Source organism: Corvus moneduloides, chromosome 9 (assembly GCF_009650955.1).
Source record: "Corvus moneduloides isolate bCorMon1 chromosome 9, bCorMon1.pri, whole genome shotgun sequence".
Classification (NCBI taxonomy): Eukaryota; Metazoa; Chordata; class Aves; order Passeriformes; family Corvidae; genus Corvus; species Corvus moneduloides.
This window is the reverse complement of record NC_045484.1, coordinates 9,915,391-9,935,991: the sequence shown is the minus strand read 5'-3', so window position 1 is coordinate 9,935,991 and position 20,601 is coordinate 9,915,391. Positions and strand designations below refer to the sequence as shown.

The window sequence follows — 20,601 nt, the reverse complement described above, 5'->3', positions numbered from 1 at the left end:
AGCCAGTAAAATCTATGAGTATGTTTGTGGCCACCATCTTTATTGTAAGTAATTCTAAGTAGCGCATGCCTCACTGCCTGTGGACTTTAGCTATTGCAGCAAACTACTTTTGTGTTTGCTGACAGAAGGGATTGTAAACAAACAAGAAGTACTGAAATATGGGTTTAGTTCCAAGAATGCGAATATTAGAAATTCATACATTAGTTTAGAATATTTTTCGATAGCACTTCTGAGTTTTTAGTTATTGTCAGCAAAAGATGCTGCTTGTGACCTTTGAACAGTGAGAAGTCCTGAAAGTATGAGAACTCTGAAGAAATATTTCATCTAATTTTAAAGACTTCAGAAATCATATGAAATAGAATTTACTTGGTTATGTTTTTTCCTCTTCTACCTTTTAAGGTGGAGTTCATGGATTATTTACACCACTCTAAAATGATACCATCAAAAGGAAAGGAAAAGCCCCACCTCTCCCATCCCCACTTATATATTTCTGCTGGAAAGGGTAGTGCTGCCTTTCAGTGAGGCAGGACTTGAGTAGTTTGAGGTATTTACAGAACCATTATCTTAGATTAAAAAAGAGGGAAGTTTAATGCAGTATAACCAATACATGTTTTGCTGGAAACAGTTCCAGCTGTGCAGCTGAAAGTCTAACACAACACATCTCTGTCATCCTGGCTCCTTCATCTGAGAGAAGAACACCTTTCATGAATAGATATATGAATTTTCTTGCTTTCCAACTGTATTCAAATGATCAACTTTGACATTTGCAGAAAGCAAATGTCAAAGTTGCTTATGTGAACTTTTCTGGAGACACAATTTAAGTCTGGCCCTCCAGAATTTCAGTTGAAACATTTATCTAATTAGGAAGAGAGATAACTGACAGGCAGTGTTTAATCAGAATTCTGAAGTAAGCATAATAGAGAATCAAACAGAGTCCTGCTTTTGGTTGGGAAATACGATTCCTTTCTGAATTAACTTCCTACTTACCTGAAATAAGAAGAGTTAAATTAGTGCATATTTATACATTCGTTTTTTAGGCTACCAATAGCTTCTCTCAGATATGAATAGAGACCATTATGCTAATTTCCTCTCAAGAAGATTGGCTCTTTTAATTTCATTTTTAACTAATAACATATAAAGTTTGAAGATGAATCAGTTTATGTTTCAAAAATCAGGGAATTAACTGGGCAATATAGTATATTTTGGCAGACCCGTGCACTGACAGGAGGCTTCAGTTTATTCACTAGTTGAACAGGGGAGTGACACAAACCAAACATACAAAGAGAACATGTCCTAGTCAGCATCAGAGTATAATTAAGAATGGAAAATCCGCTTGGAGATACAGAATCTACCACAAGTATTAGGAGATCAAATTCACAATAGAGAGAACACCTTTGTGCTTCAATTGTGGCTCTGTTAAGAAATGAGTCTAAAAGTTGCACAGCTTCCTGTTTATGATCTTTCAGAAACTTCCAGGTCCAATTCACTCAATCTATCTGAAAAGTATTTTTCTCAGTTGTCAGCCCTGAGAGACTGACCTTAAGTACAAGTCAAAGCATGGGCTTCTTGTGATGAGTGCAACTATGAACACACCACTGAAAATGGTAGGTGAAATTACCATTACCCCCTCTCATGACACAATTTACTCCATAACCTGTCCATCATGAAGTCTTAAATATGCCAAATCCATAATACAGAAAGAACAAAAGAAAAGGGACTTGAATAAAATGAAACATGTCGTGGGCGAAGTAAACAAAAAGCAAAAGGTCTTTAATAGGCATTTATCATCCTATAAAAGCAGAAATACCTTAGTTTTGATAAAAGAAGTTACAAAAGTTCTCTCTTTATATTACAAAGAGATACATTTTCACAATTTCACATTTTCACAACGAAACTAACTGCAGAACTCACTACCTACAAGTGATTAGAAAAACCAAGAGTTTCACTTGTTTAGTGACCCAGATATTTGTCTGGATATTGAAATTAGAGAGGGTCTTTATGACAAGAGGAAAGTGCTTATCAGCCCACTGCTTCCTGCTGTAAATCACAAGCCTGGGGGAGGGCAGGGCTGTGCATGAATTTCCCCAATGGACAGCTGACTTGCAGAAGTTTCTGATGCTGGCAATTCTAAGAGGAGTGAAAGCCAAACAATTCTTGGTTAGACTTACAGGGTTTCAGCTTCCTCACATTCTCCACTTGGTTGAGGTGTGCACTTCACTGCTGCACAGGCTGTAATGCAGAGTAAACCTGGAGGGACACAGCCCTCCTGCTGCCTCCCGCTGGTCACCTGCAAACCAGCACAGCACGCAGGCAACACTCCGACCCCCTCATGGCCTCAGGGGCTCAACTCAGAGCAAAACTTACAAACCTGTTACAGAAGTAAATGATGAAATATTGGTGCATCTTGAAAGGAAGTCGGTTCTACTTTGCAGCAGGTGTACTCACAATATTAGCCATATTTTCAGAAATAAGAAGCAACCAACTTTTAGAGAAAAGCTTCCTCTTCTAGAAAAAGTTCTGGCTTTGCTTGTTTTACAGTACTCATCCTAGCTTGTGGCTTTATGTAGACTACTGAAAACCCTGGTGTTCATAGTGATTTAATATAGGAATGAAACTTTCTAAAAAAATTAATTAAAAAATAAAATCCATTGTCTACCTTATAATAAACTGACAATATTGTAAAATGTGTTAAGATTTTTCTCTAATAACTCTTGTTCTAAATTGTTAAGTACACAAAACTTAGAAAAGAATACGATAGAAATAATTTTTCTACATAAAAATTATTTCTGTTTCAAGTCTTCTTCTTCCCAAAATATTTTACTTTCTAAGGTATCAGTAATATGTTCAAAATTGCAAACTGGACAGTGTAGTGACCCTTTCAGATTCCACTTTCATAATCCATGGAATCTTTGTGTTTAATCTTTTGTTAGAAGGCTCCGAAGTTCTTTGATGCATGCACATTATTTTCTAGTGATTGCCACCACATGAAAAGGGTGTTAATCCTCTGCTAATTAACAACTTGTTGAGGTCAAAGGGCATCAGCACTTTACATTTTTGGATTTGGTGAATTTTTTGTTCATTAGAACTTGTTCTCATAAATTCAGGTGTTCTGTAATTTTGTTCCATTTCAGTGATAGCAGCCCAGTAAAGAGCATACTAAAAGCTTTTGGTTTGACACGAGGTTCAAGTTTGCATGTATTTTTCTACGCTACAGTAGAGTCCTTTTCTTACACACAATGTTGCATCATGCAGTTTAGGTGGTTAGCCTAGACAGGAGATGGAATTTCCACTGCTCTTGATAGTCATATTTCATGTTAATAAAAATAATACAATACTTCTAAAAATAGTTACGAGATTATAAAAGGTATAAAACCCTATTCTGATTGATGGGAAAAAAGATTGAAGGTGGTCTTGACACTTTTATTTATTCACTAAGTATTTTTATATATACATATACACATACTCAGTTGTTTGTATAAGTATTGCTTCATCAACTCCAGACAATTTTAACTTCTCTCACGGAAATACAACTATGCTGCCTGATCTGTGTATGTTTTTAGAAAGGTTCTGCAACTTGAAGAAAAGCAGCTAGCCAGACAGTACATGTTTTGTTTTGCATTTAGTTCCCACAAACTGGAAAAGGTGCATGAGAAAAGGCATCCTAAAAACAGATAAACAAAACTTGATAGGGTTGGCAGAGACTATGAGGAAAAAACTGCAAGGGCACCAAACCAGTCAATATTCATACAGTAACTAAAACAGGTCTAACTTTAGTAATCCTGCCAGTGAGTTCCACAATTTTGCGACACATTGTGTGAAAAGGCACTTCCTTTCATAACAAATGAATCTGCTCTTTTTCTAATCTCTCCAGATCAAGCTGAATCATCCCTTGTGAGAGGTAAGGAACGCAGATGTTCCCAAAGTCTCTATTCTACAAGCTTTAGTACTTTGCAACTGTTTTTTGTCATGACCCATTTTAATTATTTCTTAAACAATCTATCATTCTTTGCAGTTTCCTTCACCCAAACAAATGCCCTGCATTTACTTGACAGTTTTCATCATCATTTGAAAAACTGATATTTTTTTAAATACCCTATCAAAAGGATGAGTACATTCTTTTTGGTAACACAGTTAGTCTAGTTTAAAATTAAAAGAAACTGCTCAGAAAGAAAAAGAAAAGCACCACCACCGCAGTATAATTTTAATTATAATTTCATCAAAAATGCTTTTAAAAAGTACAAAACCATCTAAACTGAAGTGCAGACTTAGCCACGCCTGTGTAAACACCGTGACTAATTCCATGTTATATAGACAGTGTCTCTCAGAGAACACGGTATAGATGAGACACCATTAGGACAGTTTACAAAGGGAAGTGAGTGATCTTACTCTTTTGAATCTTGATTAAGGAAAAACATTATTATAAAGGTTGCTTAGCCTAAAATTATTTTGTTATCTGGAGCTCAGTAAAACCCCAGCACAAGAGAGGTGATTCATGATGCAGGATGTGCCTATTCTTTTTTGACAAACGAAATACCTCCAGGGTGCTGAAGTTGTGCAGCTCTTACTCAGCCATGTGAGGGCTCAGGGTTTCCCTGAGGTACCCTCACCGGGCACATACCTTTGGCTCCTATTACAACGAGGCACTGATTATCTCCAGAATAATTTTTGAGTGGTTTTGACTGTTGAAATGAAGCAACTTCTGACATTTCATTTATGCATATATTACGTTAAAGTGAAAATAGATGAAGAAGAAACACTTGTCTTTTCACGATTCTCTTTTCAGAACTTGATTAAAGAATTTTCCCTTTTTATTAAATTATTAAGACCACTTTGTATTCGTTCTGATATTAATTTGTAGTAATAGGTTTCCATGCAGATAAACTAGTAATTCACTTGAAATTCTAATTTTTCCTTAACATAGTAACCAACTAAGAAATTTGAATGTAAGTATTGGCATTAAAACAGTGCTATAATTTCAGCATTTGAAGCAGTTTCATTACTTGAGGAATTGGAATATTTAGATGAAGTTAAATTAGGCCACAAGAAAATATATTTTTTAAAAAGATGATGACCTAAATGGTGAATTGTGACAGCAGCCAAGTAAATAACTTAACAAGAAAAAGCTTTGCAGAATATTGATTTAATGCATCACTTAAGCAACAGAATATCTCAAACCCGCATTATCCATGCTCTATTTCCCTGTACCTTGGACAGTTTATCTATTCACCTCTCTCAAAGGAACAAGCACATATTTCTACATGGATTGTTTGCCTATGATGCACAGTTTTTAACACTATGATAAAATTAATCTTTAGAATAATTCTACTTTTGTGAAAGATACTAGTTCGTAGAAATTTTACCAAACTGGAATTAAAGTTACAGAAATTTTACAAAGATACATTAATTTTCATTTTTACTCTGAAAATCCATCACTGCAAAAAAAGATTTTCACTGATTTAAAGGACTGCAAACTGCATGTGAATTTCATTGCAGATTTTCTAAAAGAGCTTTAAAAATGCCAAAAAATCTGACATAAAATTACACTGATTTTAAATTATGGCTTGAGATGTTACATTCAGGACAAAGATTATACAGGTAGTGCTGTCTGAGAAGGAGGAAGAACAGGCAAGAAAAAGTACTGGGGGTTTTGGTTTTTGTTTTGTTTTTTCCTTTTGAAGAAATTAGTGAAAAATCTAAACCAGTCAATTTTATTACCCAAAGTCAAATCTGGTGTTGTGAAGACAATTCCAGCTAAAATTAGACTTTATCAGTGTTATGCCATTTAATATGCATAAATGACATCTTGAGGGATAGAGAGGCATCAGATCTGAATTCTCTGATTTCCTCTCTGAGGCTGCAGAGCTGGAGCTGCTGCTGCCCGACTCCATGTGCCCCAGCTGCCACGGCAGGTTCTGCACGTAGACTGCCCTGTTCCTGCAGCACACACTCAAACAGCTCTACCCGGGTCCTACAAGAATTATGGATATTATGAATGAGGTCCTTCCCTACATGCCTGTCCTCAGAAAACACTCAAACCCCTTTTTATCTAATACTTTTGATTTTCCAGATTAACCCCTCAATTTTATGGCAAGCAGGCTAAGAGTACCTGTGTCACTCACCAGGGTAACAGAAGCCCAAACAAAATAATTTTCATGGCATTTTTCAAAAATGTGGACAATCAGAACACAGTCCCCAGCACAGGGTTTCAATCATTTTTAATTCACATCTTCAGTATTTCCATCACTGTTAGTCTCAAAGGCATCTCACCACAGCCCAGCAAAAGATATGGAGGTGGATTCAATACTGGGGAAATGAACCAGAGCTAAACTCCTTTTCAGCCACACCTATTTCACCAATAAAAAAAGAACTGTTTTTAATTTTCAGATCTCTTCTCAGTCTTAGAGGGGATGACCACAAGGTCTCACTGATTTCCCTGCCTCCCTCCATGCTGTGGTGAAAAGCTCCCAAGCTATTTGCAGTCTACACTTTGTAATATCTGCAAAGCAGATTTAAGGAATTACAGAAGTTACCTCCTGGCCAGTTTTATTTATCTTTTACAGCTAAAGGAGGTTATAAGAGCATTGTTGGAGCCTATTTGACCACCCTTTGTGATCTCTCCAGCTGAGCAGGGCAGGGAATAAGACTCATCTGTTCACCTCATGTTGATTTGTCATTTGACATCTGTGTCAGAGCAACACCCTGTAAGAGCAGACACTTTGATGCCACTGCAGCTTTATCTCTGTCAGGACTAGAGCTGGGTGGACTATTTACTGGGAGTAATTTATTCAGCAGATTTCCCCCTTTCTTCAGTTTAAGAGTTCCCTATACACGTTCTAATTAGAAGAGATAATTGGCTTAATACTCAAGCACTTCATTCCTACTTGTCCCCTTTGTCCAGAGATATCCTGAATAAAATCAGGATGAGATCCTGGTGCCACTTAAGACACTGAAACCCACTCTTCTCCTTGATTTCACTAAGGTCAGGATCTCAGTCAAGGTCCCTCAAGCAAGAAACCTTCAGTTTAGATTATGATATACCACAAATGAGGTCCATAATTAAACAGTGGGAACAACAAATGATACAGGCAAGGGATGGAGTAATAGGATATTTAGATATCATCATGATGGCTCTATTAGAAATAAAAAGGAGGTAAAAAACACAACAGAGATTATTTAAAGTAGGATGACATGCAGGAGGGCTCAGGGTACGATTTTATTCCCCTATAAGGATGAGACAAATAGGCAAACATACTTTTGCAATTGGAATTTTGTTATTTGAACAAGTGTAGTTTGCACTGACTTCCTCCCTCTGCCCCCACCACTTTCATCCCCTCTGTCTACACCTTGTTCATTAACCAAGATCAAAACCCTCCTGGTAAATGAATTCTTTGCTCTATAGTGTATAAGAAATTCATTAATCAATATCGAATATATAATTAAAGATAAGATGTCATTCCTGGAGCAGCAGTTCTGTTCAACAATATAATAATCTCTTTCTGAAAGCATCTCTACCCTGCATGCACCTAGCAAGGATCAGAGCCTGCAGCCAGTATTGAACTATATTCTCTGCAACGCCTAGTGTTTTGCTAGCAATTTCAAACTCCTCTGTTCTTCAACATTCAGTCACTAAACTATGCTGCTTAAATTATTAAATCCTTTTAATTTAAATTTTCATACGCTACCAGAGGAAAAATGCCCTTCCTTAAAGTAACAAGTCTGGCTTCTTGTAAGGAAAACTATGGTATCATTATGGCTTTTATGCAGTATTAACATTCTTTAAGAAAACAACAAAATAAATTATTTCATTACGGAGTAAAATGTGGAAGGCAGATGGTTTTTAAAAAAAACCAAATCCTTTTGAAACTGTCCTAGTTTAGGACCACCCAAAACTGGAACAGAAATGGGGCAAACTATCTACCACCTCAATCCCTAAAAGGCTGAGGTATCAGACTAGAATTATGAATTAAAAAATGGGAAATCTCATTAAATCAAAATTATTGACCAAAAGTATTAAAGAAGAAAAATAATCTCTGAGATTTGTTATACTAGTCCAGAAAAAATATCTTACTTTGAAAAATTTGGAATATATCTTTAATATATTTTTACTGAAAAAGATGTTGCAACTACTATAAGGCTTGTGTGCTAGTGATGCTTTAATCTCATCTAGAATAGTGCAGTTCTGTGCAGACAGTGCTGTAGGGGTGGGACAGTGGAGGGAATACACTATTTAATTTAGTGTGAATTCATATAAACATTCATCTATGTTCTCTGTGAAGAGAGAGATGATTTATCCCAGGGAATAATAGATTCAATAAAAAAATACTCTAAATTAGACCATGTAGGATTTTTTCAATGAAAAGTCTTCTACATTTGAAACATGAACTGCTAAATACTACCATTCTTCACCAAATATTAGATTGCACAAAATTTGATAAGTTTCAATTTTGAAACCAATCTTACTTTATAAGGAAATTAAAATACAAAATGGCAGTTGCAGTCATCTATAATGATAGTTTGATAAATAATTTATAAAATATATATGTTTATATATTACTATGGGCTAATTGAGGACGGAAGAACTTGTATCTGAAACCAGAAAAATCTGCACGACCTTGTAAGAGTAGTCTGAAGGAAAGAAGTCCTGTTATGGTCATCAAGTTTGACTGTCCCTACAAAGCCTTCATTTTTTAGGGTGTAAACTGAGCCAGCTGAGTATCAGACAAGTGTCTTTTAGGGGAAATAATTTGTTTATGCTGAAAGGACTTCAAAGAAAAAGTCATTAAAGAAAAGGGACAAAAACGGAAGGATTAAAAAAAATTGAGGAAATGACCCAGGAAAGAAAAAAGCATTATTTAAAAGAAATGACAAGAATTTCTGGAATACACAGATGTGATATAGAAACTGTTTAAATAACTTTCATTTTTAGGTTTATCTGATCAAAAGCATGTTTGGTTCTAGCTTTATTGACCAAATCTTTCTGGACAGCCTAATTCTATGGCAACCTAATTTGTAGCTTTGAAAGACTTGTGTCACTCAATTTCATCTGAGGTACACTGCAGTTACCAACCCACTGTTCAAATAACATTTCATTTTATCTAGAAATTTTCTCTTACAAATACAATTGCAAACACATTATTTTAATTTTCACTTGAATAAATTTGTAAAAATTTCAGGATCAATTAGCTAAAAATCTTGGATTTTCTTCCTATTGTATTAAGTTCACCTGAATGAGTTATTCATGAGATCTGAACTCCTCACTAACAGTCCTGTAATCAAAATCAGGTTTATAAATACACAGCAGCTATGAGCTCAACATATGCCTGAATTCCAGTATGTAGATCAAGAATCTGAATCTGGGTGGTTTTTTGTGGTGGTTAAATTACAGCCATATTATCTAAGCTACCCGCCCAAAAGTTGTCCCTAAGCAAACAGAAGACCTGCAGAGGAAAGAGGAGTAAGTTCTGACTTTCACAAGTAAGGGGATACCAGCTTCCTCTCTCACTGCTGAAAATCTTCCCAGTATCTCATGTGGCTTCATTCACTTCTTCTACATAAACAGTTAGAGGAGACCAAGGAATAAGACAGCTGAAAAAAAACAAACGCAAAACGTCCATGCCCCAAAAGCCCCACAAAATCCATTACCATATTAACAGCCGAACTCGTGATTTTTCTTTGTGTAAATGGTAGATACTGCAGCCTGGCCAGCTGGGTCATATACAGCAGAGATTATTTGCTCAGACAATATTTCAGCTATTTTCACCCCTCATGTTGCAAGGGATGAGAACGAACCTTCATTCACAACCCTCTTGTACCAGACACATTTGAAAAAAAAATCCTCATGTTAGCCATGGGCTGTTCTTAACTAGGGTATACAACCATTTCCAGAATATGTGCACACACTACACGCACATATTTCCAGGCTCTGCTAATTCCTCTCCATGAAATGGCTTTTGGGTGCCCTTCATCCACTTGCTCTCCCTCAATGATTTTCAATGACTTTGCTTCTTCTCTGCCTTTTTCTGTCTTCTCCAGTATCTCCTGGGATATTTTTTTTGACTGATTCCTTCTTTGCTTATGCACTGGGAGCCTCAAGGGATTTTACTAGCAGTGACTAATATAAGCTTGCAACTTTAGCAAATACCACCTACTGCTGAATTATAAAAAGCAAAGGTGTATAGAACAGCAAAAATTCTCTGGCAAAGTTATAAGCAAATACACACTTTATAAAGTTCAATTACTTTCCACTGGAAAAAAAAAACGGAAAGGCTTAAAAATGCTGGGCAACATGAAATCCACATCACACACATGATAGGACTGCCTTTGATTGCCTAAAGGAACAGTTAAAATATTTATTTTCAGAAGTATCCGTTAAACACATCAACATGCAAACTGCATAAGTGCCTTTATTCTAAGTGTTTAAGAAATTTATCTCAATTTTAGGTTTTTGTCTTTCTATATGTTGTATGCCTTACTAAGAAGCAGCCAAGGAGCAAATCTTCTCCTCCTCCCAAGTAGTCATAGAACTTATATTTCCACAGGAAAAAAAATCAATAGTTGTTCTTAAAAGTTTTTGTGAATGCACCCTGTACAAAATGTTCAAGGACATCCTACTTTTCCTCACCCTCACACCAAATATATGCTCTCTAATACTTCTAAATAATGAAAATGCTCCTTTAGTAACTAAAACTTCTAACTTCAGTAATTTCTTTTTTTTCCTAGAGTTCCTGGCCAGGGAACCTTGAAAATTCTTAGGAACAGGATCTCTATTAGACAGGAGTTAAGCATCCCTACCAATATTTGCTCAGATCAGGAGAAAAAGCTGCAACACCAAAAAAACCCTAACCCAAACCCAGAAATGGAGACCTGTGGTGTCAAAGGATGGAGTCAGAGAGGACTGCAGAGCAGTAACAGTAGGATCTCCAGACTAACAGCCCACTTCATCCAGCAACATCTTATCTCATGTGTTAAACATTATGACAATGACAGAATTTGCAAAGTAATGTTATTTTCCACACAGTGATAATTTTGTGATGCTCTTATTCTTTGTCTCTAAAAATTATGAATTTGTCTTTAGTAACAATAGTGGTGAAAGAAGCAGTTTATTATTCAAGGAGAGTGAATATGATATAGCCTAGATCTTAATTTTGTTTTCTTTTCAATGGACGTGATAGGGAGAATAAAATGTCCATTTAGTTACACAAATACATATAAAGATGCACTTCTCTCTCTGGAGACAACAGTGATGCAAAGTATTAATTTGGTCTCCAAAGTACTATGAGTCACAAAAATGTCTGCTTATGTCATCTAAGTCTTTGGTTCATGGCTCAAGAAATGCAGGTAAATAATCATTGCTCCAGAGTCCCTAGATTTTCCTGAAATCCACTCTTGAGTTGTTTGGGGAAAGAGCTAAACAATAATAAAGAAATTCAGATGTTTATTCCCTCTCTTTAAAGAGCTTTTCAGCATTTTAAAATCAAAAGCTGACATTCATGAAAAAGATGTATTTAAGACAAGACCATGTATTGGTCTTAAAACTGAAGAGTTTACTGCTCTCTAGAGTAAGGTTTCTTTTATTAGTATTTCTTCCCTCTTTAATTGAATTAAACAACAACAAAAAAAAGCAACCAAAATTATGAAGACCACCAGCACAGTGAAAAAAAGAAAATGTCTCCCAGGGTTTTCAGTTCTCTTCCCTCAGTGTTCTGGAGTCCAGATGTGGAAAGCCTAGGGGAGCTGAAAACATTTTTGGAGGGTGGAGAGAAAGTTTTGATGCTACTGCTGTAGCCTTATTTTATCCAACCAGACAATTATCTTTCTTCATGAAGATTAAAAAGCCAAATGACAACAGCTACCAAACCACACCTTTTATATATTGTTACTAAACAGTATTTTTAAGTGAGCCTGCTAAAAAACCTCACTCTGCATCTTCTTAGCACTTAGAAGCAAAGAAGGTCTTTACAAGGCCTTCTTAACTCAGAGCGGAATATTTACTGTCTTCATCTTCCTTGAAATCCTGTTTGTCAGGTGTGCCAGTTTATTCTTAAGAGATGAATTTTTCCTGCTCACATATCAAGCAAACACATATTGGTTTGCTGCAGCCATACCAGGTCACAGGATATGGAGGAATATTCCCATATCTTACACAGCTACACCTGGAATATGGTGTTCAGCTAAGTGATGACAAGGGTGGTCAGTGAGGTGATGATAAAAGTCTATAAATAGCTTAAGAGGGGGAACTCTGAGGAGGGAGAAGCACTGGTTTAAGGTGGACTGAACAAGCTTGATGGGTAGAAACAAAAAGATGCCCTGACAGCCAGGGCCAGGCATAAGCTGCTAAATAGGATCTTGAACACAGTACAACTGCCAGCAGAGCAGTCTGGGCTTGGCCTTGCGCACACCACAGACATATAATGAATTTACTATTCCAGATTAATTATTCTGGGAAATTTCCAAGCATATTTAAGCACTTCAACTGCTAAATTAGGCCCCAAGTTCAACAGTCCACCAACAGGAGTCACACGCTGGGTGTGTTTACAACTGCACTGGACATAGCCCTGGAAATGCATAAGAGGAAATAAATCTGCCCAGAGAGGAAGGTGGACACAAACCCTGCAAATCTGTCATACCTCTGTTTTCTGTAGTTCTAGGAAAACATGCATGTGGGATTTGGGAAAGGTCTTTTTAATAAGGGTTAATTGGAGAAGTATGTCACACATGACTGAGTACCGTTTCAAATTACTGCTCACACTGGCATAACTAAATCAGACAAATGACAGAATACCAAAATAGGGAATAGTCAATCTTCTCCCCTCCTACTTAATCTTTATAGCTTCATTATTCTCAAATATCAGCAATAAAGACTTTCCTGGAATTTGTTGCTTCTTTCAAAATATTACAAAGACCATATTATAATATTCCCCAGAGATCCAATAGTTCTGTAGAATCTTTCTTCTGTTGTTGAATTATTAAGTCTAGGCTTTCAAACTACTGGATTCATTTATCTGGCTTATAATGCAAAAGTTTGGGATAAACGATCCTGATATAGTCGCCCCTGAGCTTAACAAAAAAAAAAAAAAAAAAAAAAATTGAAAAGAGGAAAATAACTACAGTTTAGTAAACCAGATTAGTTACTCCCATGAAAATCATTGTACTGTCTGTAACACTGAGTTACTCTAAAAGTCAGGTCCCCTAACCTCGAACCTGAAAAAGTCACTTCAGTTTCTCTCTGCTGCCCAAGTTAACTGCAAGCATTTCCTGACACTGAGAATGCAGGCAGAAAAAGGAAAAGCGTCGACTTGAGAAAAGCACAGCTTCCAATCCCCACCCACCAGCTTCAGTCAAAGGGATGACTTCAGTCCCTTTCTTAACTAATCCTGTCACTGTAAAATCCTACAGTCATTCTTCCAACATAAAGGGAAAACAGACTCACTAGGAGGACCTAGACTCTTTCAGCTTGAACTGTTAACCAATGGTGGAAATGCAAGAATGCTGAAGTTGTGCCTTCAGAGCCAATAGAGTGGATTTGTGTGTCCCACATGACTGTGTTTCCCCTGTCTTTCACATGGGCAGTATTTAGTTCAATTCAGAACTGCAGATAGTATAGCATGCAGAGCAGCAATGGGATGTCTGAGCACAAGTGGCTGACTTCCACGCGACTTCAGGAAGCACATTTGTACATTTCTCCTGAATTAAACTGGGATTCTGCACCCTTGACATTCTCCAACCCTCCTTGTCTCTGCAGAAGGAGACAGCGACCTGCACAGCACAACAAAACTGTGAGTAAGAGCTCTATTTATTTTTATTTTCACCCAGAAAAGCAAATCTCTTAAAAATGTCAAAATGCTACGTGCACTAAAGCAATGATTACTTTTCTTATAAGATGAAAAAGTATCTAAAGTGGTTTTCAGATTCAGAAATATTTCTTGCATGCTTTAATAAAAGAAAGAAGAAAAAAAAAAAAAAAAGAAAAAGAGAGTTATCCTCCAGGGCAGTGCCTGCATGCATGCTGCATGACACACTGCTTCCTGACATAGCCAGCGTGCTGCTTTGTTCATAAAGAAAAACAAAGACAAAAAGCCCTACACACGTATGTTGTTCACTTTTATTTGTACTCTGTGTCTAATCAGGCCTGATCTGTCCCCAAGGGGAAAACATAAAGGCAAACTTTAACTCCGCCAGCAAGGGCAGCCCAGACTTTCCAGACATCTGACAGTTATTATAATTAGCTATGAAAGACAGCGAAGACACTTTGGGGCAAATAGCTCTTACATTTGGAACAATGAAGTCGAGCAAGGTTCCCATCCCACCCCTTCCACGGGGGGAGGGGGAGAGGCAAGGCAAGGGGGGAGTGTTAGGAAAGGGTTATGGCTGGACTGAAAACACACAACTAGTATAATATCTGGACTCTCTGAGCAGGAGAAGAGGCTTTTTGATAAGCGACTTTACCTCTAGATTGTGGCTTGCATTCACTGAGATTCCTGGTGGGGTGGGAAAGGGTGTGGGGCTCTTCACGGTATAACGTCAGAAGGTCGGGGTGGAGGGGGCAGTGGGGACGAAGGGGGCAGAAAGAAGAGAATATCCACAGCAAGAGACATTGAAATTGTTTCCCAGAGCTTTACTGGCCAGATCTCCTTAAGCCCAAGTTGCTTTCTGGGCAAGATTTATGAGAGTTCTCAAACAGAAGCAACAGACAAAGCAGCGCTTTTTTTCTTCTTCTTCCTCGGAAAAGAAATTGAATCCAAATGAATAACCGTATAATAAACAGCACTGATTTGTATTTTTGCTCTTTTTTTTCCCCTCACATGCTTGTAAGACCTTTATTAAGATCTTTCCCCCCTGCCTGCACGATCCTTCTCACCACCCCTTCCCTACCAAAAGTTAGATTCTGAAAACTACGATCAGAAGGGAAAAAGCAAAGACAATAGAAATCTGACTCTGTCCTGGCTGGGCTGGATCTCTAATAATGCATGAAGTGAAAACAGTTTCTAAGTGAAAGATGAGCAGACTTCTTAAAAAAAAATATTAAGTACAATAAGGAGAAATTGTTGAAAGACTCCAGACGCTACTAATTATGGCTTAAATAAATCTTCCTGGACAGATGTTTGCTTGCTCCCACTGCAGAAAAAGGAACGTTAAAAGAAGCATTTTTTAAAAAAGGATTTGATGCGAATCTCCTATATATATATATATTTTTTTTTTTTTTTTTGGTAAATACACCGTTTTATTCTTTGTCTGCCCTCCTGTTATCTCCCCCTCCCCCAACCGCCGCCCACTGTGAGCTGAGACACCTGAAGGCTAGACACAATGATCAACAGAGCACTGCGCTCGCCTGTCTGGATTCCAGCCAGATTTTTTTTTTTTTTTCCCTTCCACAATCAAGGAGCCTGCACGCAATGCACGGCAAGCCCCTTGCTCTGCTATGTGCAGATCAGACAGAAGTCTGAACCGTGCTGCAGAAAAGATTAAAGACAAACACAAGCCTTTCCTCCTTATGTCGGCCAGGCTCGGTTTCAACTTTGTTATGATTTGCAAAAAAAAAAAAAAAATACAAAATAAGAAACTTTGTAAACATATATACACATTATTGTACAAAACATATGCACACGCACACACGCTTTCCAACACAGTGTAACTAGGGACATGCAGCATTTCCCATTTTACTGTGATTTCTACTCTAGGTTTACAGTCAATGCAGTATTTTGTGTTAAGTTCATGCATCACTTACATAATTGCTGTGTAGCTCTCAAACACTATGTAAAGATTTTGTATGCGCAGATGATGTATTACATAAAGGCAAATAGCTACTATGCAGATACCCACACCTGAATGCCCAGCAAACTGAAATATTCAAAAACACTTGGGTTTAGAGAGATTAACAAGAGCTAGTAGACAGTTTTATGATAGTTTTAAACGAGGCAGTAGCGAAATGCTTTGTAAGTAGGGTGTCTTCAAATCGAAGAAGGGAAGCATGGCAGGGGACTGAGCTGGCCCTGCAAGCCCTGGCCTTCCTGCTGCCACAGCCCAAAGAAATGCCGAGTGGCCCAGTGTCATCGTGCCACAAAGTTGGGCTTGGGAATGCAGTACTCCCCAAAATAGTTGCTCTCCACATGGTGTGGCTATGGGTGGGGTTAGCAGAGACATGCAGGGGAAAGGCAGATTCAAAGCATGTATTCTATTTAATTTTTAAATGTATGCTGTGCGGACCTATTTTCTAAATTCTTTGGAATTTAATTGCCTTGCAGTACAAATTATGGTGTGATAAACATGATGACTAATATTTGCTTTTCAATATGAACTTTATATGAAAAGGACCTAAAAAAATTTAATTTTTAAACACACAACCACATACATATACATACAGTTCTTTTAATTTATTCCCTGAAAAGGCTCAAACTACATTTTAGTCATTCTAACAGGTATCTTAATGGAAAGATAAGAATTTTTTTTAGCTTTTTTCTCTAATATTGCTTATAAACACTATGTGAAAAGAAACCCAGCATAAAGTATCCCATAAATTTAATCTTAAAAAGAACTTCCTTTCCAAATAGCAGCGGAGACATGCAAACAAAAGGTTGCATGTAGTGGCAGCAATATCCACAGCAAAGTAAAAATCCTGAATAGAGATTTCAGAAAAATTAAGTGAATGAATCCAGAACTGTGGTCAAATTTGTATTCCTGTATTTTATTTTTTTGTAAATAAGGGATTTAATGCTTTTCTGAAGGAACACTTTATACACCTTCTATGAAATATACAAGCAAACTCTACATAATGGTCATACATGAGAATTATATATTTGTAAATTACATGTATGTACACATGTTCAATAGTATTAAGGTGATAATTTCCTTCCTACTTTTCCTGGCATATTATGTTTTAAAACAAAATTTGTCACCTGTTTCAAAAAAAGTGTTTTGAAATAATGCCTGCAGCTAAATTATGAAGTGCTCACTTTCATTTTCTTAAGGTAATGACAAGGCAATCATATTTTTATCCTTTCCTAAAGGCTGAAATCCTATGCAAATCAATTCCTCAGCTTCAGAAGTGATTTACACGCTACCTTGTCTTAGAAGGGTATTTCAACTGGTAATTTATGCAATGTTTGTCAGTGCAAAAGTAATGTCTAATCACATAAGAGATAAGCATTAAGCCAGAGAATATGAATACAGGGTCCTTATCTCCATGTTTAGTTCACCACTCTCCCCTTCTCCCAGTAAGATCTCTTGAGGGTTTTGTGAGTGCTGGGTACAACAGCTCTAACTAGAGTAGGGAGGAGATACCTGACCAGTGTTGCTTTAAAAATGGCATTATCCTCCTGCTGTTGTTGTCCAGGCGCCTGAGATTTGGAGCTATGTGTTTTAGTTTTTTACAAGAAGGATTTATTTACCTCATGTGAAAATTGCTGACCTCTATTCTTTTGCTGACTTCTTTAAACTTTTTAATAGCTAATGCTGAAAAAATGCAATCATGGAAACTCATGCATATTTAGGACTCCATTCCTTAAAAATTTGATATCTATTACAGCTTGCCTCTTAGCCTGTGGCCTACAGTTGGTTGTGCAAATTCCACGGTGATGCTCACACAAACTTCAAGTTCTAATTTCCTTTTTTAAACCCTCCTCTCCCCTCTTCCCCCATGCTTCCTGTTGCATCGACTTGTTTGAGCCTTTCCCAGTTCAAGCAGAAGTGACTTTTAGTCCCACAAATAAATCGCTCAGAATTACATCCAAAACTTACAAAAGATGGGTAGTTTCACTTACACATCTACAGAGCTGAAGTAACTTGAGAACCAACCAGAAATGTAGACGGTCTCAATAACGGGGTCAAATGAGCTCATGCATTACAGATAGGAAGAGAACTGCACATTGCATTTTTACAGATAAAAAGCACTGAGTGTTTTAATGTAAACAGATTTCTGGTTGATATTTTAGCAAACTGTTGCAAAGCTCAAACTAGAGCAGAGTAAAAATTACTTTCAGCATGGTACAGTTAGACCAGATGGCCACATGTTCTTTTCTTATTTAGATGAGACTTTTCCTTTCAATAACATCTTTCTTCCTGACCTGCTTAAAAATTCCAGCGAATGAAATCAGCACAGGATTTTCAATTCTAATTGACCATGTGCAGAGGAAAGGCCAGTAGAGAAATCAGTAGGACCATTGTAAGGCACACTGCATCAATCTCTCCTTTGTCCTGGATCTTTTCTAGTATGAGCTAAAATAATTAAGAATATTTAATTTATATTATTTGTACAGCAGCAAACCTAGTAGCATTCAGACGAAACTCATCGCAAGTTCCTCTTTTAGAAATGTGTGTAACAAGGAAGATGTATGTCTATCAGACACCAGACAAGCAGGTACTTGACATCATTTAACGGCCAAATATTTAAAAAAAAAAAAAAAAGAAGAAGAAAAGAAAAAACACCAAAACAAAAACCCATAAAGCTGGAAACAAACCTCCCAAAACAAGCAAAGAATGACCAAAAAGACTGAAAGAGGTGGCTGAATTAAAGCATGAACTGCTTTACCTTTTCTAATGAAGGCAGAAGATTTGAAGGATATGGTACTAAAAGAAATTTTTGAAAAACACATTTTAGAAGAGTCAGAAAAATATATTTTTCCACTGTCCAAAATACTGACCCTTAAAACACCTGTAATCTTCAAACGTTTCAAACTCGCCTACATAGGTTTTACCCACACTGCATTGGTTGCGATCAGCCTCAGTTGTGTCTGTGTGATCTACATGCAAGGTACTGACAGTAAAAACTGTATGTATCACACAAACATTACCTACAGAAATACACATCATGCAGATGACATCATTGCAGCTTTACCTACTATTTTACTTGGATTTAGTGAGATGTGTGTGAAACAATATAACAATATTCGAGACTTTACAAGTAGAGTATGCAAAGGATGCATGAAGTCCTACCTATGTGTTTACGTAGCCCATGGATAAGGTAAGTGGGTAAAATGAATCCTTCAGAAGAAAAGGGTGTGGGGAAAAAGACTAAGTGAGAGCAATATAGAGCAAGTTTGGTGGGTTAAAAAAATTAGCAACAGACGTGGCCGAACTATTTTGTATAAATTCACTCCTTGCCGCTTAGTTTAACATTAGGCTTGAATGGTTGGTGGTTTCATATTATTGCTATAAGCTTAAATCAATAAACAAAACCTGTAGAATATAATTTCTGAAAAATAGCTATGAAAATGGTTTCATTAAGATAATCTGAAGAAAAGAAGGGTTCCATTAAAATCCCAATCATTTTTTAAACTTAAGGTGAAAAACAATCCAGGAGAAAATTCAGTGGGCAGCATGGCCTTTGCTATATGTCAAGCATGCGGTCCAAATAACATTTGCATGAAGAAACATGCCTGAGAACATAAAACAAAGCACAGACCTTGGGTCTGGCCAGGCAGACATGGTAAAAGGTCTGATTTCAGCTCTCCAGCAAGATGTCTCATAGCCTTGGGCAAATCATTTAACTGCCTGGCTTCTCATCTACGTCATATTAGCAGAAGTTTTGAATGTGTGATTATAATTAAGAGGTCAGCAATGAGATACCACAGCAAAGGGCACAGGAGAGACCTCAGATGCTTGAAAACAACATAAAATACTAGACAAAACAATGGTCTTTTGTTTTTGTTAAGTGAGATCGTTTTTGGTGTGGTACTTCTGCAACAAGAAAAATACAAAAAGACAAGATAAAAAACCTCTTTCTCAAGAGATCAATGTCATTCAGTTCTAGCTTAATTTTCTAAAGCTCTTTATGTACTTGAACATTCATTTCTTATTTTTTACTAACCTGCAACAAAATATCAGAATATAGGATAAATGGAAGCTATTTCTCCATCTGTAAAGATGCTCTAGATTCAACACTCATGCAAGGCCTACCACTAAAATGCTGACTCCCATAATGGTGTATTTAACAAGTGTTCCCAGGGTACCAGTGAGACTGAGAGCAGGTTAAGTACTGCACTGCATGACCAGAGTGCAAACCTGGGCCCCAGACACCCATTGCTTTTGGTATTCTGCACCAAGGAACTGATCTTGGAATGGCTTCAAACATATTCTTACTTCCAAAGCCTGAAGGCCACCTAGCAAAACACTTCCGCCCTCAAAGTTCAGCATGTGCTCAAAGCATTGTGCTGAAACAGGTCTTCAATTTCTACAGAGCACGTTGCCCTGAAAAGTAAATACTTCTGCTGAGTTCTGCCCCCACCAAATTGTGCTCCCACATTCACCATTCTGTTTCTCCTGATGGTTCTTTGATTCCCACCACTGAACAGACCAAGTCAGAAACCCTTCAGTAGCAATGCCAAAAATCACTGTGCAGGAACAGAAATGAGTGAGCCTGCACTGGCCAAGAGACTGGACAGGAGACCTTTTCAGGTCACCATTTTATGACTGAGTAATGACCATGTCACACATGGAACTGGAAACATGGTTTTCCCTCCCTGAGTAAATATGAGGGATCTCTGCGCAAAACAAAAAAAAATTCAAAGCATTTCCTTATTCATGTTGTTACTAATCAAAATTCATGCACAGTATGAAAGAAACACTCAGACTTTCAGCTATCTTGTGTCAGTGTTGCTCACAAGATGT

The 20,601-nt window shown here is 37.2% G+C and overlaps 1 protein-coding gene across 9 annotated transcripts in view; it reads left to right on the top strand.

The window, feature by feature from the left end:
* Positions 1 to 13,304: 13,304 nt before the first annotated feature.
* LOC116448143 overlaps positions 13,305 to 20,601 on the top strand; it is a 192,386-nt gene continuing 185,089 nt past the window's right edge. The window contains exon 1 of one of the 9 annotated variants that reach the window (XR_004241824.1): positions 13,305 to 13,775. Coding sequence is in view for 1 of the 9 variants with exons in the window: in XM_032118212.1 (XP_031974103.1) it covers positions 13,605 to 13,775 (171 nt within the window). In the remaining 8 variants the exon portion in view is untranslated. The remainder of the gene's footprint in view (positions 13,776 to 20,601) is intronic. The other 8 variants (XR_004241823.1, XR_004241822.1, XR_004241827.1 and 5 more) reach the window with 8 other exon arrangements.